The sequence below is a fragment of the Pelodiscus sinensis genome, chromosome 7, assembly GCF_049634645.1.
Source record: "Pelodiscus sinensis isolate JC-2024 chromosome 7, ASM4963464v1, whole genome shotgun sequence".
NCBI lineage: Eukaryota > Metazoa > Chordata > Testudines > Trionychidae > Pelodiscus > Pelodiscus sinensis.
In genome coordinates, this window is record NC_134717.1 from 54,141,084 (window position 1) to 54,160,096 (window position 19,013).

General features: G+C 39.4%; 1 protein-coding gene across 1 annotated transcript in view; it reads right to left on the reverse strand.

Annotated features, from left to right (window-relative positions):
- COL5A2 (collagen type V alpha 2 chain) overlaps window positions 1-16,735 on the reverse strand; it is a 204,759-nt gene extending 188,024 nt beyond the window's left edge. The window contains exon 1 of the mRNA XM_006115382.4: window positions 16,417-16,735. Coding sequence (XP_006115444.2) covers window positions 16,417-16,525 — 109 coding nt within the window. The 5' untranslated portion in view covers window positions 16,526-16,735. The remainder of the gene's footprint in view (window positions 1-16,416) is intronic.
- Window positions 16,736-19,013: the final 2,278 nt, after the last annotated feature.

Genomic DNA, 19,013 nt, shown 5'->3' on the forward strand with positions numbered 1-19,013 from the left:
TAACTATAATATATTGAAAAAAACAACAAATGGTCTGGTAGCACTTTATAGACTGACAAAACATGTAGATGGTATCATGAGCTTTTGTGGGCATAGCCCACTTCTACAGATGACCAGAGTTATGAGTTTAAATGTGCACACCCAAAATAAATAGGAGAGGGGAAGGGGAGGGAGGAGAGAAAAAAGGAAGGATGTAAGAGACAGAGAGCAGAGGGAATCAGTAAGTATCCGAAGACAGGGTAGTTAAAACGAAGCAGATAAGAATCAAGGTCAATGGATAGTATCCTTCCTGACATGGGAGTCCACACAAAGAGCTATTTGCACCTTCAGTGGCTAAGTTGGTAGTGTCCCAACCAATAATAATAATATATTGTTCTGCGTCACACTGATTCCATTTAAAAACTTCCCATTTGATAAGGTAATTTTACTCAACTTCTACTGCAAGACTGTAATGTCTACACTAGCCCCCTAGTTCAAACTAGGGAGGCTAATGTAGGCATTCGAAGTTGCAAATCAAGTCCAGGATTTAAATATCCCACGCTTGATTTGCATCTTCCCAGCTGGTCACCATTTTAGAAATTTACAAGTCCGGACTAACTGCCCGCATCTACACGTGGCAGGGACCCGGTACTTAGAAATAAAGCCCTAGTCCGAACTACCTGTTAAACCTCATTCCAGGAGGAATAACAGGTAGTTTGAACTAGGACTTTATTTCGAACTACTGGGTCCCTGCCGCATGTAGACACGGGCAGTTAGTCCAGACTTGTAAATTTCTAAAATGGTGACAGGCCGGGAAGATGCAAATCAAGCGCGGGATATTTAAATCCCGGGCTTGATTTGCAACTTCGAATGCCTACATTAGCCTCCCTCGTTCAAACTAAGAGGCTAATGTAGACATACCTTAAGGGACCTCAGTGCAGTAGACAGCTAATTGTGGTGATCGTGAAGCCCCAAATTAAACATTACATGGGATTTTTACCTCCTTTTTAATAATTCTGAAGACATTTTTGTTTGTTTGTCAAATTACAGAAAATGCCTTTTTTTTAGATTTGTGATTTAGATTTAGATTTAGATTTATGGAATAAATAGCAGCTATTTATAGCTGGATTATTTGTGTACAATCCCTAACGGTTTGGTCTGCATTTCTAAAAATAATGTAAAAACCAGCAGGTTGGATTTTCCATAATTCCAAAGTGAAAAACAAGCCAGCAAGCTCACAAATTTCCAAGGCTCTCATACTTCCACTCAATCAATAGAGCTTAATGCAGTGATCTTCAGTCTGACTCCTAATTGCAGATAGACCTGGCAGATTTTTAACCATTATATACATTAAACATAAAATCTGGTTCATTTTTTCCATCTTTGAAAAAGCCATTAATAAATAAGGAATTACTATAGCTCGCAACAATTTCTCCCCTTCCTTTTTTTGCTACTTTATACTTCTGCTCTAATTCTCACCCTCATACTTTATATTTTAGAATACAATGATGAACACAAGAATTCTGGAAATTACAATCTGAGAGTCCAGTATAGAAGTTAAGCATGTTTAAATGCTGTGCTGGAACAGAACTTCATATCTCAGTCTAACTCCACACAGAAGTTAACCGGAGTCTGTTTCACTGGGATTCAGACTGGGTCTTCCATTACCAAGTAGATCTCTCAGCTGTCTATAAGAATTGGGTTCTGATAATCAAACAGATCACTACATTTGAGAGCAAGACAAAAGGTGATGTATGCTGAAATATTCTTGGCAATCAACAGAAAGCACTATTACAGACAGTCATGCATTTTGTTTGGCTGTGTGTGTAGGCAGTTAGATCTTGGAAAGTGTATGTTTCTTGTGAACTGTGCCTCTCCTCAGTAAAAGCTGATATACTACAGTAAACTCAGAGGGTGTGTCTACACTGCACCCATAGCTTGAAATAAGTACACAATTTGCAAATTGCATATCTTATTTCGAGTTAATTTCAAAAGAGCTTATTTCGAAATTTGGCACTGTCTACACAGTGCCACATTTTGAAATAGAGCACTATTTTGAAACATCCTGTACTCCTCGAAGAACGGGGTTTACAGGAACGTTGGAATATGAGCCCGTTATATATCGAAATAATGGGCTTGCTGAAAAGAGGCAGAATAGCTATTTCAGGATATTTCCGGTATCCCAAAGTAGTTCCTCGGTGTGGACGTAGACAGACTGAATTATTTTTGAGGTTTAGCTGCTGCCTGCAGGCTATACCCACAGCAGTATTACATCATTACTGTTACTTCTTAATACATGTAACACTATATCACACAAAAACTTCAGTCAGAATCATTGATACATTGTGTTAGGCATCATACAAACTCATGCAAAAAGATATTATCACGTACTCCAAGGGTATAAAATCAAACCATAGCAAAACATCACATATAATACCTACAACATGCAAATTTAACTTAAATTTTTAAACCTCTACATCCACCTTTTCACTTGAAAGTGTGAAAAAAATTGTCACAAGAAAATACACTGATAATCACACTAGCGATTTTAAAGTTTTCACAGTATGATGCTTTAAATTATAAAATAGTTTTAATATTCAGTGTTATCAGAATACCCATACTAATTTGTTGGCTCTTCCTTCTCCCACATGTCTCCATTTTCCATGTTCTGTATGCTTTGCCTGTCTCAATGCTTGGTGTCTCTTACATCAATGCTTCACTTCCTTTCTTCCTTTTTTTGCCAGCACATGTTTCCATATTCTGTGACTTTTGCCAAAACAAGCATTTAAACATCTGGAAATCATCCTCTATCATTTTCACCAGTGAGATGCATTTGTTTTAAAAAGTAGTTCCCAGGCAAACCTCATTAAAACACTGTATTAGCTTTAAAAAATCTTTCCACATACTCCCTGGCTATAGAATATTGTATTCCTTGGAGAATTCAGGGTCTTTATCCTTCCATTTAAAACCAAACTTTAATACACTGATCTAAGTTTTACTATCCAGCAAGTAATCAGCAGGTAATATTTCTGATTACCTCTGAAGAATTTAAAGTAGCCATGTTGGTGACTTGGAAGCTCAAGCTAAAAGGCACTGATGATGTTAGGAAATTATAAATTAAGCATATTTGAAATGGATTTGGGAGGTTACATACAGCTTTATATCTTTTTAATATGTGCAACGTAAAGTTAAAATCACATCATTATAGTTTTAATATATTTCAATTTCTTTAAAACAAAACATTTTAGCAAGTAAAATATTTATACGGGACTTCCATGGCAAAAATGTGAGACTATACTGTACTTAATGCCATAATACAAAACATGGTAATACTATCATTTAATATTAGGACTATTAAAGCATCAGCCATAATGGCTCTAGAATTTTTTTTGAGAACTATCATCACTCCAATATCAGTCATCAACCAATGCAAGTAGTAGTTTAAAGAGTATTTAATCCAGTATATCGTAGCCAACAAATCAGTAAGCATTTGTCTCATGAGATGTGAAGTATGTGCATTATGCTTTAATTTCATTATATCAGAGACCCAGCAGAAATATTATTTTAAGGCCTTACATTCCTAAATGGACACTGTCAAGAGTAGTAGGCCCCAAGAAAGACTTAATATATATTATCAGTTTGGTTTGGCTTTCCTTCCATTCGGCATGCCTGCTCTGTGGATGTGAGAGCTGTAGGAATAGACTGAACTTTATGCAACTCTTACTCTTGGGGTGCCTTGGCTCATTTATAAGAGTGATACTTAGTTGAAAAGCATCAACATATATTTCAGCCTTTCCTTTAGAATATTGATACATTTTTCTGTGTGGCACAGACAACTGAAATGTTGGAAAGTCTCAGAGGAGTAACCGAGTTAGTGCGTAACTTTAAAAACAAGTAGTCCTGTGGCACCTTACAGTGTGTCTACACTGCACCAATACCTCAAAGTAATCTACACAATACGCGCTATGCAAATTGTGTAGCTTATTTTGAGGTAATTTCAAAATAGCTTATTTTGAAATGTCCCTTAAGCCTCATGGAATGAGGGTTACAGAGATGCTGGAATAGTGCACCCGTTATTTCAAAATATATTTTGAAGTAACTGATACGCTCAAAAGACACGAAATAGCTATTTCAGGATACTTCCGATATCCCAAAATAGCTCCACAGTGTAGACATAGCCTTAGAGGTTAACAAAAATAAATACACGGTGTGTGTGTATTATAGTCTAAGGTGCCACAGGACTACTCATTTTTTAAATGTTGAAGTTTTTATTTATTATTATTTCAAAGTGTTGGTTTACCCACTTTCATGGAAATAAATAGAAGAATAAAAACCAATACACCATGCCTATGGCTTTTTTTAAAAAAAACAATGGAAAATACAAACTATTATAACTCTTAAGTGCCCCAGAGTTGTCATCCTCCCAATCACACAGACACTGAGGATCCTTCGGAATCCCTATCTCACATCCTACACATCCATAACAATTTCTTGTCTGTTGTGCTCTGATGCACCTCAAAACAGCATTAAACCATTAGAAAATCTAAGCACGATATGCATGTAGGTGGCAAATCAACACATGTAATAACCAGGATCAAATCAGTTAAATCAGCAACAGTCGAAACAAAACATCACTGTCCAAATAGCAGGTATATAGCTGTTGGCCCTGCAGAACTGCACAGGAACAGGAACACTGCATTCAGAGAGCAGAAACCAGGAAAACAGGAAAAAGTACAGGAAGCAAAAGCAGGAAGACTACATATACACACCAGTCATCACATTACCCTTCCATGTTTTCTTGTGGCTCCTCCTCCCAGATCTGCTCTAGTACTCAGCTGGGAAAATATGTGCATGTGTAGGATAGCATGAATAGCAATGTAATGCTGCAAAATCCATGGCTGGCTAGGATAGTATTCATACATGTTTCTCCAGTTTCACCAGGCCATGTCCCCAAAATTTCCACATACTCTGTGGGCAGGAGGGCTTCTGCTGATTCAAGGCCAGATAAAAGACTCAGCTCCTCTACCCTATTATTTTCTGTCCATCCTGAACATGTTAATAATATTTGTCTTCACTCTGTGCCATGTAGCAGAGAGCAGGATAGCAGCCATAGTTTTACTTTCTTTTGCTTCTGTATTGCACTGCAAACTCTGCTCTAATTTTCTGTCCAATAGCATGCTCAAGTATCTTTCAGCACTTCACAAGCTGACACATGTTTCGGGTTATTTTTCCCCAGCTGAATTATGACAGCTTGCATTTTTCTGAACTGACTCTGATCTTATTTTCTGCCCATACTTCAATCTTTTCCAACAACTCTTTTTGTAACATCTATGAATTGCATTAACGTGCTGTTTCTCTCTTCTTCCAGGCCATTACTGAAGCTCTCTACAAAATTAGAACCTAAGAGAGATCCCTCTGATGTTACACACACAGGACTCCTCTTCCATCTAAATAGAAGACTTTCATCTTTAATCTCATTGCTTAGCCAGCTCACAACCCATGCAGAGTTCATATTCAAGCCAACATTAATCAGTCTTGAGTCTAAAATTTCATGGGCTTTTGTCAAATGCTTAATTAACAATATTATTGTAGGTTAAAGCTCTCTTGTCCAGCACCCTTGGACCTGAACCAGGGAATTTACCAGACATGGGGTGTTTCGTGCCAGCCTCTCCACTTCTAGCCTTGCCCCCCTTCCTCTCAGGGTTCTGTTGTTCTTGAACTGTGGCTCCTGCTCCAGCTACCAGCCCCTCCAGAGCTCCACTGCTACAGACCAGGGGTGTCACACCTCCGCTGCTCCAGCTGCAGGCTGCTCCAGTCACCAGGACTCCATTGCTTCATCCAGCCAGAGAGTAGGAGCTCCATTCTTCCCGGCTACGTCTACACTGGCACCCTTTTCTGGAAATGCTTAAAACGGAACAGTTTTCCGTTATAAGTATTTCTGGGAAAAGTGTGTCTACATTGGCAGGATGCTTTTCTGGAAAAGCACTTTTTCCGGAAAAGAGTCCGTGCCAATGTAGATGCGCTTTTCCGCAAAAAAGCCCCGATTGTCATTTTCGCGATCGGGGCTTTTTTGCGGAAAAGAAATCTGTGCTGTCTACACTGGCCCTTTTCCGGAACAGTTTTCCGGAAAAGGACTTTTGCCCGAACGGGAGCAGCATAGTTTTTCTGGAAAAGCACTGATGATTTTACAGTAGATCGTCAGTGCTTTTCAGAAATTCAAGGGGCCAGTGTAGACAGCTGGCAAGTTATTCCGGAAAAGCGGCTGATTTTCTGGAATAAGTGGCCAGTGTAGACACAGCCCCCTAGTCCAGCAATGCTCCTGGTTCCAGCCTGCCATTTTTTCTCTGAGTGCTCCAGCCCTGGTGCACCTGTGAGGTCACTGACAATGCTGGACCAGTGGTGTTGCTGGACTAGGAAAATCTCAATTAGAGAAGTTCAACCTGTACTACATATACCATATTCCCGTCATACGCTGATTTTGTAAATCTGAAGGTGGGGGAGGGGAAATGAAGTTTGCAGTTTCTTTCCCCTAAAATAGTGGTAGAAATGTAGCCGTGTTAGTCTGGTGTAGCTGAAACAAAATACAGGTCTATGTAGCACTTTAAAGACTAACAAGATGGTTTATTAGATGATGAGCTTTCGTGGGCCAGACCCACTTCCTCAGATCAAATAATGGAAGAAAATAGTCACAACCATATATACCAAAGGATACAATTTTAAAAAAGTGAACACACATGAAAAGGACAAATCACATTACAGAACAGAAGGGAGATGTAGGGGGGAGGAAGGAGTTGAACTCCTTGCCCCCCCCCCCCCACATCCCCCTTCTGTTCTGTAATGTGATTTGTCCTTTTCATGTGTGTTCACTTTTTTTTAAATTGTATCCTTTGGTAGATATGGTTGTGACTATTTTCTTCCATTATTTGATCTGAGAAAGTGGGTCTGGCCCACGAAAGCTCATCATCTAATAAACCATCTTGTTAGTCTTTAAAGTGCTACATAGACCTGTATTTTGTTTCCCCTAAAATGACTTCACTGTAATTTGTAATCTCACCACACAAACACCATTGCACTCTGTGACTGAAGACAAGGGTTACAATCTCTTTCAGAGAGTGCAAAGGAGTTGTAGCCCAGTTTATTAGTCTAGATCTATGGGGCATTTCCACACTGCGATAACACACCTGCGGTTGGCCTGTGTCAGCTGACTTGGGCTCCTGGGGCTCAGACTACAGAGCCAAAAAACTGTAGTGTAGACATTCAGGTTCAGGTTGGGGCCTAGGTTCTCGGATCCTCCTCGCTCACGTACCCTCACGATTTTTGGACAGATCCACAATCACTTCCAAAAGCTTACATCTTAGATTTCCCAGGTGACACACATGGTAACAGTTTATAAAAATAATAAACTATCCTTCTATGTAGATGAGTATCTTTCCAGGTAGGAGTCTAATCTTTTAGAACCTTTAAATTTGGTTCATCCAGTGCTTTTCAGCACATTTGGCTACCCACATTCTCCAAGTTTGTTTATCAACTGCCATGTGACCAAAGTTTCCCCATTTCAAATTATATTTTTCTATGCCATTGATATTGTACACTTCCAAGTCAGTGTACTCTCTCTCTTGTTGGATTTTCTGGCTTCCAACTCAGAGCCATAATCTATAGTTATGATCCATTGATGTCTTCTCTCACAAATTATTAACAATAGAGACCTTGCTTTAGCCATTTTTTGAAATCATTGCTCATTTTTCTTTCCTCAGAGCTTACTCCTAATATCCCCCACAATCACTTACTATGAAACACATCTAACTTCTGAGCATTTGTTTTCTGAAGCTGCTAGGTTTAGAAAGCAAGGCTAAATAGAAAGGCGTAGAAAGAGCACATAATAAGTTAGTGAAAGGAGCACACTGGGATTGATTTTGATTTCACTTGAGCATAAGTCAGTGTAAATTTCTTTCCTTAAATTAGCAATGAACATTAAAGGCCAGCTATACTGTACCTGATAATCCTTAATTATATATCATAACCTACAGGAGGTAGTAATGTTTCTGTTCCTTCTTTCAACACCACTTACTATGCCCCAGGATACTGTTAACCAGGAGTCTAACCAGGAGTGAACAGCAAGATTTGACAATTTTAATACTCACTGTAAGCAAAGGAAACAACATCTTGAGATAGAAATAATTGTCACCGGAAAGCAATTACTATCCTTATTTCAGCTAATCTCTATCTCAACTTTTCTCATATTTAAAGATTTGATAGACTGAAGTAGAGAAATAATTTGTGAAAAACCAGGTAAATGTCTTAACTCAAATTGCCTAACAGATTTATGTCTAAATTTCTACACTTTAGTTCATAACCTGACCTACTTGGATATTTAATGCCTGAGGCATTAAAACACAAAATAGAAAGTGGAAGTGACAAGTATTCCAAGCAATCTCTTCCAGAATCTCTTAGGAAACATATTTAATTTGATTAACCACAGGCAGTTAGTTTGTGTCTACTCAAAATATCTTCTGAAATTCACAATAATAGCAAATGTGCCCAGGAAAAAGGAAAAGAAGTTCCATTAAAAGGAAGGATCACCTGATGATTACCGGGTCTCTTCATTCCCTCTGAAGCCACTGTCAAAAGACAGGATACTGGTAAGACAGACTTTTGGATGTCCCTATATGGGCATTCTGACGTTCTTAAGGAAAGTTTCCTAATCACTTTTAGCTTGTGTTTCACTATTTCACCAGAAGTAAATATTTGGATTTTGGGTCTATTTTACCCCAACTAGACTCCTGGAAGAAATATTCTAAGTGAATTATATACAAGTGTATGGGTTATAACCAACAGTACTACAGGAATAGTCTTTGTTACACTGAAAGCCAAACACCATGATAACATCAAGAGAACATAAGCACAGCATTAAAACTCTGACACCTATCCATGTTACTATAATTATGAAGAGTAGAAACCAAATACTGTGAGGTTACTTACATTCCATTAAAGGAGACAGGAACTATTGTAAAAATTTCTCCAAATAAGATAGACAACTTTGTTAGATCAATTTTTTTACCTAAAATATTTTGCAGGTAGCTACTAGAAAAAAAAACCCATACAATTTCTGAAGTAACTGCAGCAAAGCTCCAGTTATTATCCAGCATTTCTCCTCTCTAGGGACCAAACCCAATCCTTGCCTCTCCCAAGCTTCACCATCCAATAGAGAACCTTATAACTGAATATGAGTCTCATCCATAAGAGATCAACCACATCACTGGCCCTCTGATAGTCATTCTTAATCTTCAGGCTTATCTAACACATGGACTTTCAGCAGCATGAGGTGGTGGGATGATGGAATGCAGAAGTTGTCTCTAACTAGGGGTATGTCAAGACTACAGGGTTTGTTTTTTTTTAAGAAAGTGGCCTTTTTTGAAAAAACTTAACCTGCGTCTAGACTTTTGCCGTGTTCTTTCAAAATTAAATCGAAAGAACGCGGCAGTTTTTTCGATCACTGAAAACCTCATTTTACGAGGAATAACGCCTTTTTTTGAAAGTGCTCTCTCAAAAAAAGGCGTTATTGAACGCAAACAGTGCTTTTTTGAAAGAGAACATCCAGACTGCCTGGGTGCTCTCTTTCGAAAAAGTGGCTCTCTTTTTCAAAAATACTGGCTGCTGTCTAGACCGCTCTCTTTCGAAAGAGGCTTGTAGTCTAGACGTAGCTGAGGAGAGCAGCAGCACAGCAGGCAATGGAAATGTGTTTTACTTAGAAAAGATCATGATAAGTAACAGTGTGGACATTTGTTCTTAATTCCCATAAGTGCCAATGGTTTATCACATCCAAAGCTTCCCATATTTATTGTTTTCATAACTACAAATCAGCCTATTAAACAAAAATTCCACATTCCCAAATCCAAAAGGAAGGCTCTCCACACCACTGAAAGCACATATTAAAGACTTCGGTGAGGCTGAACAGGGGGCGAATCTGACTCAAAATTACACACACCACATTATATCCTGGTTTTTAAGGAACAAGTTGACATTGAGGACCTCAACATATACCTTCTATTAAAGTTGTACACTGTAAGTACAATTCTATGCTAAAATATAACAGATGGGTTAATGACCTACACAAAACCATTTTCATAGCAATGGATATTGGTTTCTCCCATGAAATATCATTTTTTACAGAAACAAACAAAGAATTTAACTCCCTAACAGAGATATTTTGGAAGAGTCACATCTGTTCTTCATGGTTTTTGTCTGGACTTAAAGCTTCAGGTCTGTGAGTGCCACAGCTGAAACATATTGGCCCAGAGCTAGGGAGTAAAGCACATACTCATATTTACATATTTTTTTCTCCATAGGCTTTTGAGAAGTTATCTAAAGTGTGCTCCTAACATTCCTTGCATTCCTGGTAAATACAATGACTGGCTCAATTTGGTTTAGAACAGAATACTGGGAAAGGACTAAATGGGCAACAGCAGGCATTCTTATTTTCAGAAACACAGAATAAGAAAGGTGTTTTAAAATGAGTACTATAAGTATAATGGTTAAACTTAGATGTGATTAGGGGACCAGTAATACAGATATTAAAGAATCTGTTCTCCTTTCCATGTGTCTGTATACTTCCCAATTACATTAATAAGAGTTATGTTGGAAAGAAGACTAGTGTGAGTCAATCTATAGAAAACAATCTGTATACTTTTATTTGTTGAACAATCCATATGAAACAGAGTTCTTTTTTTGCTGTTTCATGCTGTTAAAGTAATGTCACCTTTTATTAACTTAAAGTAAGAGAATAATACAGTCAAAGAATAATGCACAGTAACAATCTTGAACTTTTTAAAGATTCTGAAGTTCTTTTCCAGATTTCAGAACTGAGTGTACAAAAATGAGCAAGTTCTAAGCTTCAGAGTCACAAAGACAGAATCTTAACTGAAAATATCTGAACTCATATATATATAAGGACTGATCACATGTTTGTAGCTGGAATTTGCTCTGCTTTTTATTCCTTGAAACACAGTTCATTGCCTCTATATATACTGAGAAAAGTTACATAAAAGAACTGTCACATTATAATCACTCTTATCTACCCTCAGAATCATTAGTGTCCCTCTTCCCCCCTCGTCTACACTAACCCACTGTATCTTTTCTCTCACAAAATGCTGTGTGGTCTAATTGTCTACACAAAGCACAGGGGAAAACAGACCGTGCCTGGGTTCTAATCCTGATCAGAGGCAAATCATTTCACTTTCCATGGCTCAGGGATGCCAGATGTAAATCTGGGTGGACCACACTGAAAAAAGATGCTGTTCCTAAGCTGAATTTTCATGTGTAAGTATATAATAAAATCACTGCAGTTTGGCAGACATTTTATTTTTCCCATTTTTGTAAAGAGAAGAATGTAAGAAGGGAAAAGTAGGTTCTTGACAAGTTAACATAATGGCCCTTGCAATTTATGTTAATAAACAATATTAATGGACTTGATCCTGCAATCTTATATGAGCGAAGATTTCAAGATCCATTCTAACTGTGCTAATATTAAAATACATTAACACTTAAGAAAGTTAATTCAACGCAACATTCAACAGGAAATGATGCATGTGAGAAGGAGCAAGAGGTGAGATGATGATAGGTTTCTATGGTAATAATCTGTATTTATAAACACTATGGTGAAAATTCCAATACTAAAAGGACACAATTATTTTTAAATTCCTCAGTAGCTATGATCTTGTACAAGTATTCAGCAAATGTGCAACTCTTGTATGAACCACGTTCTGTCTCTCTCTCTTTCTTCCAAGTGGATTTCATAACTTTGAACTAGACTGTCCTCTCCCATGATAGGAAGAAATCTCCGGGAGAGTCCCCTTGCAGAATTTTCTCTGCATAGTTCCACATGTGGGGGGAGCAGCAATGCCAATTACAATTGTTCATAAATCATGAGCCAGATCCCAAAATAACATGAGATTTTTTTAAATACATTTCCAATCTTTATTCAATTTCTGATTTTTCACAGATTCCATTTAAACCCATTAATTCTTGTTCTACCTTCAATATATATATGAAGTACAATTGAACACCTCTTTCTAACAGCACTGAACATATTGGACCAGGTCTACACTCGACCCAGCAGCTCAGTTTGAGGTATGCAACTTCAGCTACATAGATTACATAGCCGGAGCCGTCTTACCAAACACCAAACATGGCGGTGTCCTCACAGCAGAAGGCAGATGGGAGCAAATGCTCCCATTGGCTTCCCTTACTCTTTCACAAAAGCAGGAGCACTTGACACCAGCAGGAGCATTCTTTGAGTTTGATTTAGTGAGTCTTAACTAAATTCACTAAATCGAGCCCAGAAAAATCAATCTCAGCAGCAACGATCTTCCTTTTAGTGTAGATAAGGCCTTAAGACTAGTATCAAGTTCACCCTCAGTCTTCTTTTCTTGAGACTAAATATGACCAATGATTTTACCTTACCTGAAAGTCCAGAAGACAGAAACAAAAATGATTAAAGCTTTGCAAACCTGACCTGTCTCCAATTATCAACATCTTTTTTAAAGTGTGGCACCCAAAATTAAATACTGTTATTCAAACTGAGGCCTCATCAGTGCTGTATACAGCAGGAGAATTATTTCCCATGACTTAGATTTGACAGTCTTCTTAGTACACCTCAGAACTATATTTGCCTTTTTTGTAATGTCTTTGCACTGTTGACTCATTTTCAGTTTGTGATCTACTATAATTCCTAGATCCTTTTCATCCTTCATGGCACTGATGAGGCCTTAGCTTGAATAATAGTGTTCTCCATTTTTATTTGTGTACCGATTTTTCCTTCTTAAGTATAGTACTTTGCAATTGTTTTATTGAATTTCATCTTGCTGATTTAATCCTGTCCTCCAAAGTGCTTCAGTAACCCACAAACGTGCTATAGTGGCAGATAGTGCCATGTAGTGGCACATAGACCACCCAGAGAGAAAAAGAATGAGTTTCTTCATCAGCTTTAACTGAGAGCAAGCCGGCTTTTAGGTCAAGTTGTAGAGGCTCATGCACAAAGCTTCAGAGGTCCCAGGTTGAGTTTCACCTGTCAGCATTACACCTGCAGCCTCTTCCCAGCTTGTTGTCTTTCACAAATATTATAGGTACGTTCTGCACTCCATTATCCAAGTTCTTAATGAAAAACACTGAACAATAACAGACTCAGGATTGCCTCCTGTGAGACTGATTAGAATCATCAGCCCAGTTCAACAGTGAGCCATTGTTAAATATTCTTTCAGCATAGTCTTTCAACCAGTTTTGCACCCATCTTATAGTGATTTTATCTAGAATATATATATATCCTTACTTTGCTTATGTGAATGTGTCGTGGTACTGTATCAGAAGCCTTATTAAAATCAAGATGCACTGCTTCCCTGCAGCCACTAAGCCAATAACTCTGCCAAAGGTTAAATTAGATTGGTTTCATGTAATTTGTTCTTGACAGAGCCACAGCCCTTAGGGGTCATATTTTCCAACTGTCCTTTGCCACCATAAAATCCAGATATCTCTGTTTTTGTAAAAAATGGAAGCAGAGATTCCCATGTAATCAGATGACTCCAGGAGCTGAGATTTTAAGAAAAACATCAGAAGAGCTCTGTAAGGCCAGAGTGGGAACACTGTGTGTATCTTCCAGCACTTCACACAGTGCTGTTTATTCCTGCCTCCATGCATGGGCTATGTATGGCCCATAACCGTAATTCCAGCCATCATGTGGGATCCATTTGGCCTTCCTGTACTCCTTAACTAGCCTGGACCAATACACAGAATTTAGACTGACAACCAGTATTATTCTTTCTACTGAGACATGCATAGCACACTTATCACCTTAGTATCAAACTGCACTCCCAAATGACACTTTAAGGTGGGTAGTCCCATAAGTAGGCCTACCATTATTTTATCATATGTCTGAAATCTCTTATTTTTAATGTTCATTTAACAGGTGTTTGCCATATATAACTACAGCCACACAAGTAATCTTGTCAAGAGCAACCTTCCCAAAACAAAATGATTTGCACTGGCCCCACGGAAGAAAGATTCTGTAGGGAAAGAGATTTCATTGCAAAGCTATTGTAAGCATCACAGAGAATAGGTACATGAGGTGGTTGTTTCTGAAGTCCATTAGTGCACCTACTTCGTCATCCTTTGAAGTTGATTCAGGAATTTTCTACCGGCTATACTACTTTCAATCTAGCTGTCCTTCCACACGTTCATTCTGAGCCCCTTATCAATTTTGTTATATATATTAGCAAAGATTGTATGTTTTTCTTCATTCCTCCCTGTTGGTAGCAGTTTTATTTATTTTATATTTTTAGTGTAGGAATGCTATGTCAATGCAGAGAGTTCTCCATTTTTTCCAAAGGCAGCAAGACTGGTAGTCACTCTAATCTACGATTTCCAAAATGCCTCCCCCACTTCTCCAGATACATCTGTAATTTAGGAACTATAGCACACACCTGCTGTCATTCGTCTCCTATTACTCCTAGTCAGTTTTGAGGCGAGGAAAGGGAGAAAGGAAAAGGTGGAAGGAGACCTGTACCAAATCTTTTACAGTACACAACCCTAAGCACCATTCTCAGATCCTTGCAGTAACCAGCATGACAACAAGGTGAATTAAGGACAAACTAAACTGTGACTTGCATGCTTGGGCCCTAAATCAAGCTCTGAATCAGAATTCAGTGTCATTTTTCATACATAATAAGTGCCCCATCCTAAGATACGAACAAACTATAGGGATGAATTTCCTTCCCCATTTCAATTCAAACACATTTTCTTTCCAAATAACCAAATAGTTCTTTTTTACACTGAGCATGGCAGGAGAAATTACCTCATGTAATTAAGCTAAATTCAAGCCATTGCATTCTTAAGCAGAAAGAACAGTAACTGAAAATGATGCAAGAGAGAAGTTAATTTATGATAATACAGTTCACATTCTGGCCTATCAAAGGCATCTTACTGTTTCCTGAAAGTTCAGTATATATAAAATGCATTTGAATAGATGTTGTTACATCAAGGGCTTAGCCCACAGTTCTCATAATAGCAACAAGCAAATAAACAGCATGTGTTATCCCTGCAAAAATCTCATTTAAAATTTGCCTTTATTTTTAAGTTACAAGAAGGTCATAAATTACATTAAAAGTTTTATCTTCTTCATTTAATAGTCTGATAGTCTTCATCTAGGTTTTTATAAGGGGTTCTTCCTTTATAGTAACCATTATATCTGAAAAATGTCCCAGTTTATGGCAATCATGTGAAATATACTCCGAAGATTACACGAAGTGCCCCCTCTATAGGGCTTCTTATACAACATACAGAATTATAAACTTCTCATTTTCCCTCGCAGGACTGCAAACATTTACAAACCAGTTTCACTGTTTTATTCATCAGGATTTGGATTCCCCCTCACTTATACAGTGCACTGTGTTGCAGATTCACAAAACGTACCAAAAACAAACAGGAAACTGCATGATAGGATGCAATAAAATCATTGTAATTTGCCTTGAATTTTAGCCTGTGCATCACTTCTACTTCTTTTCCCATTAACCTCTGCAATGATATATTGTGAGAAACCCAGCCCAGAGCACTACACTTACCAGATCAAATATAACTACTCTTTACACTTTTCAAAGAAACATAATACACCAATGCATCTGTATTTGGCAAAATAGTAGAAAATGCCACTACAAAGTTTCCTGACTATCCATCACCTTCTTGCTGTTCCATGATGTTAAAAATAAAGACACATAAAACATGCTATGCCACTTCAGTCAAATACCAAGTTTGCTTCCTGCCTTCAAATATCCTAAAGAACACTATCGCTGTCCAGATAAGAAGTCAAAAGGGTGGGGAAGTACCATGCAAGAAAAGACTGAGTTGCATGAAATCCTATCACTGGGAAGGAAAGAGGGAGAGGATTTTTATGTATTCCCCCAAAAGAAAGAATGCAATAAAGCAGACGCAGCTCAGTGCAAAGAGACTCCACCCTGCAAGGCTTCTGTTTTTACTTCTCTCAACTCAGATTGTTCAGCCTAGTCTCCAACCCCAGAGACTGCATTTAGTCTCATCCCAAGCACTTTCTTTTGTTGAAACTTTCCAGTCTCCACAGCCTCACACGGAGTTAATGCTAGGCAACAGGGTTTATTCCTAAATGCTCCGCAGAAACAGTTTGCCTTTAATTGTTCTCCCCCGTGTGCAACACAATGCATTGAAGGCAAAGAGACTTGGGAACCGTGCAAAAGCTCCAGCTTTTAAAAAATCTCAGTTGTCTTCCGATCGGATTCCCAATGTGCAAACCTCTCAGCCTCCTTCTCAGCATTTAAAACAAAAAGTCTCACAATTACTGTATCCCAGATGTTTCCTATTGCACTTATTGTCCAAACTAAGCAACAAGCACACTGCACACAAAGAAAAAAGGAAACTCACCACCCTCAAATTCTTCTTGAAATTCTTCTTGTGCTTTTATTGTTACAAATTGCCCTAATAAAGCAGCAAGAATGAAAAAAGTTCTTGTTTGCACCCAGATTGCCATCATGTCTAAATATTAGACATGTGTATCCTCCTGGGCAGCGAAAAGTGCAAAAATGTAAGGTTATTTTAGCACCATGGAGTCAGCTGTGGGATCTTTTCCTTTCAGCAATAGCTCCAGGACAAATCTGCAAGCCCCTTTTTTTCAGCACCAGCTCCGTCACAGTCTGCAAACACTTTTTTGAAGTGATGCAGCTTTAAATAGGAAGAATGCTGCCTCCACTTCTTTTCCTGCCCCTTTTCAGCTTGTTCAGGCTCATAGTCATCCAGTCCCTGCCAAGCAAGAGTCTGATTGATGGTAAACAACCGAATCAGAACTAGCTTTGCTTTTCCTTGAACTTTCCCTTTTACATATATATTTTCAGGAGCTTTTCCTGCTGCTGTACAGTAAAGATAATGAATCGGATCAATTTATTAAGAGACACGAATGTATTTGAACAAAAGGCTGCTGAGAAGTGAGTGGTCTGCTCTTTACACACATTTCCTGGCTGCTGAAAGGGGCTGGGCATAGGACGATATATACCCTATCTTTATCCACTGATAGGGGACTCTTCCCCTTCCAAGTTGTGGGGAACAGCCTTTCTCTCCTTCCCTTTTAACCACTGAGTAGGAGTTAAACTATCCATCTCCCTCTGAGGCTGCTGCAGTATCGACCCCCACCCCAGCCCCTTGGGACACCGAAAGAGCGACCAACCCCCACTAGCTGTAAGGAGGATTACCCTGCTCCCACTGCCTTAAAGGGGCTTTTGCCTATGTGTCCCCAAGTTACTTGGGCTGTTTTTATCTGCTGTCTTACCTATTTGGAGGAAACACCCAGGATACTGCAAACTTCTGGAAGAAACCCTACTGGCAGCCAGAATGGTGATCTACCTACTTACCTTTCCCCAGTCCATGTGTCTCAGCCCTCTGGTAACTGGAAGAGGATCTACATAAATCTTCACCTCCCATTCAGCCAGCTGGAGACTGCTCTACTTAGCATCTTGATCCTGAGACAGAACCATCTGAAACCGCTACACCCAACTAGAAACTGGAAGTAGACTCTATCCTCAGGGCCCCTGAGCTGTGTGGGAAGAATGAGGTAAAGAAGGGTAGAGTCTACTTCCGGTTTCTAGGTAGCCCCCTAACTTCATGTGCCCCTGACTTGTGGGATGGGATCACCCATTCCTGCTATCCATCTTGGCCATTTGACAGTGAAAAGATCATGCTCAGCACCACCGGCCATTGAGTCACAGTCTGGAGCAGCCACAGCAAGTCTATACCCTGCTCCCAGTGGCTGTAGCAAAAGGTGGACTTTCTTGACAGGATTTGGGTGCAAAGGGGGGAAGGTGACAAAGGGTGCTTCCGCTCCTCCCCCGGTCAGCAGTCCCGAGGCACTTTAGAATCACCGGGCCACATGGCAACTGTCCCCTTTGCCCGTCTCCCCATCAGTTGGCCTGCTGTTGGCCCACATCTGCACTCTAGCTCATCTCAGGCTGCCAAGTGTGGAAACAAGGGGTGGGGCATACTAACCACTTCTCCTGTTCCTTCTCCACCACAAATCAAAGAAGAACCAAAGCAGAGGAGAAGGAAGATAGGTAGTGGAAATCAGAGAGGGATCCCGCATCTCAAATAACCACTAGTTACTATAAAGTAAAGTAACTTTATTTTCTTCTTCCAATGTGAAGCCCTAAGTATAATTCTACTGTGGGTGACTGACAAGCAGCTCTCAGACAGGAAGCAGGCGTGAGGTTGTAGATGACAGAGCTGAATGAAGGATTTACATTCCAAAAGATGAATCAGCAGAGGAGTCCTGTACCAAGGCATAACGACACATACGTATGGGGAATGTAACTCCATGTAGTTTCCTTGCAGATATCAAAGAGAAGCACTTCATAAAGTGACACTACTTTAACACAAGAACACAGTGGGCCAGAAGTGGGACCTGAATGTTTGGCACACCAGGCAGATCACCCTGAGCTCTTTTAGGATTCTGTGTAGCGCTTGGTCCTCCATGGATCTTGAGTTCTCCTGTCCCCTAAATGAGCTCCTCACCCCTGGTCTGAGGCACCTGGCATTAGAGTCAGTGAGGGCCGTGAAACTGTGAAGGGTAAACCTGAACATACTTGTTCTTGGTTGAGCCACCAAAGGACAAAGCCCAACACGGTCAACAGTAGGATTGCTAGCCTGTCCAGTCTATCCCTGGAGGGTCGTGCAAAGGTTGTAGAGATGTAGAGGCTCAGTCTGAGTCATGAAAAGCATACTATGTACATGTGTGATGCCGAGTCTGTTGGCACATGATTTAGTTGAGGTCTAATAGCTGCCCCTATTAAAAGGACCTTCAAATGCTCATCCCTATCTTTTAATGTATTGGGCTTGAAGGTCTTGCAGACGGGGTAGTGATCCTTCTGATGCCCTTTTCCCAAATACTTTCAAGAAGTGTGATGGTCACTTCTAGGCATACTTGCCACAAGATCCACACACTTTAAAGCCTGGTGACCCAGGCATGTCCTGGTGCC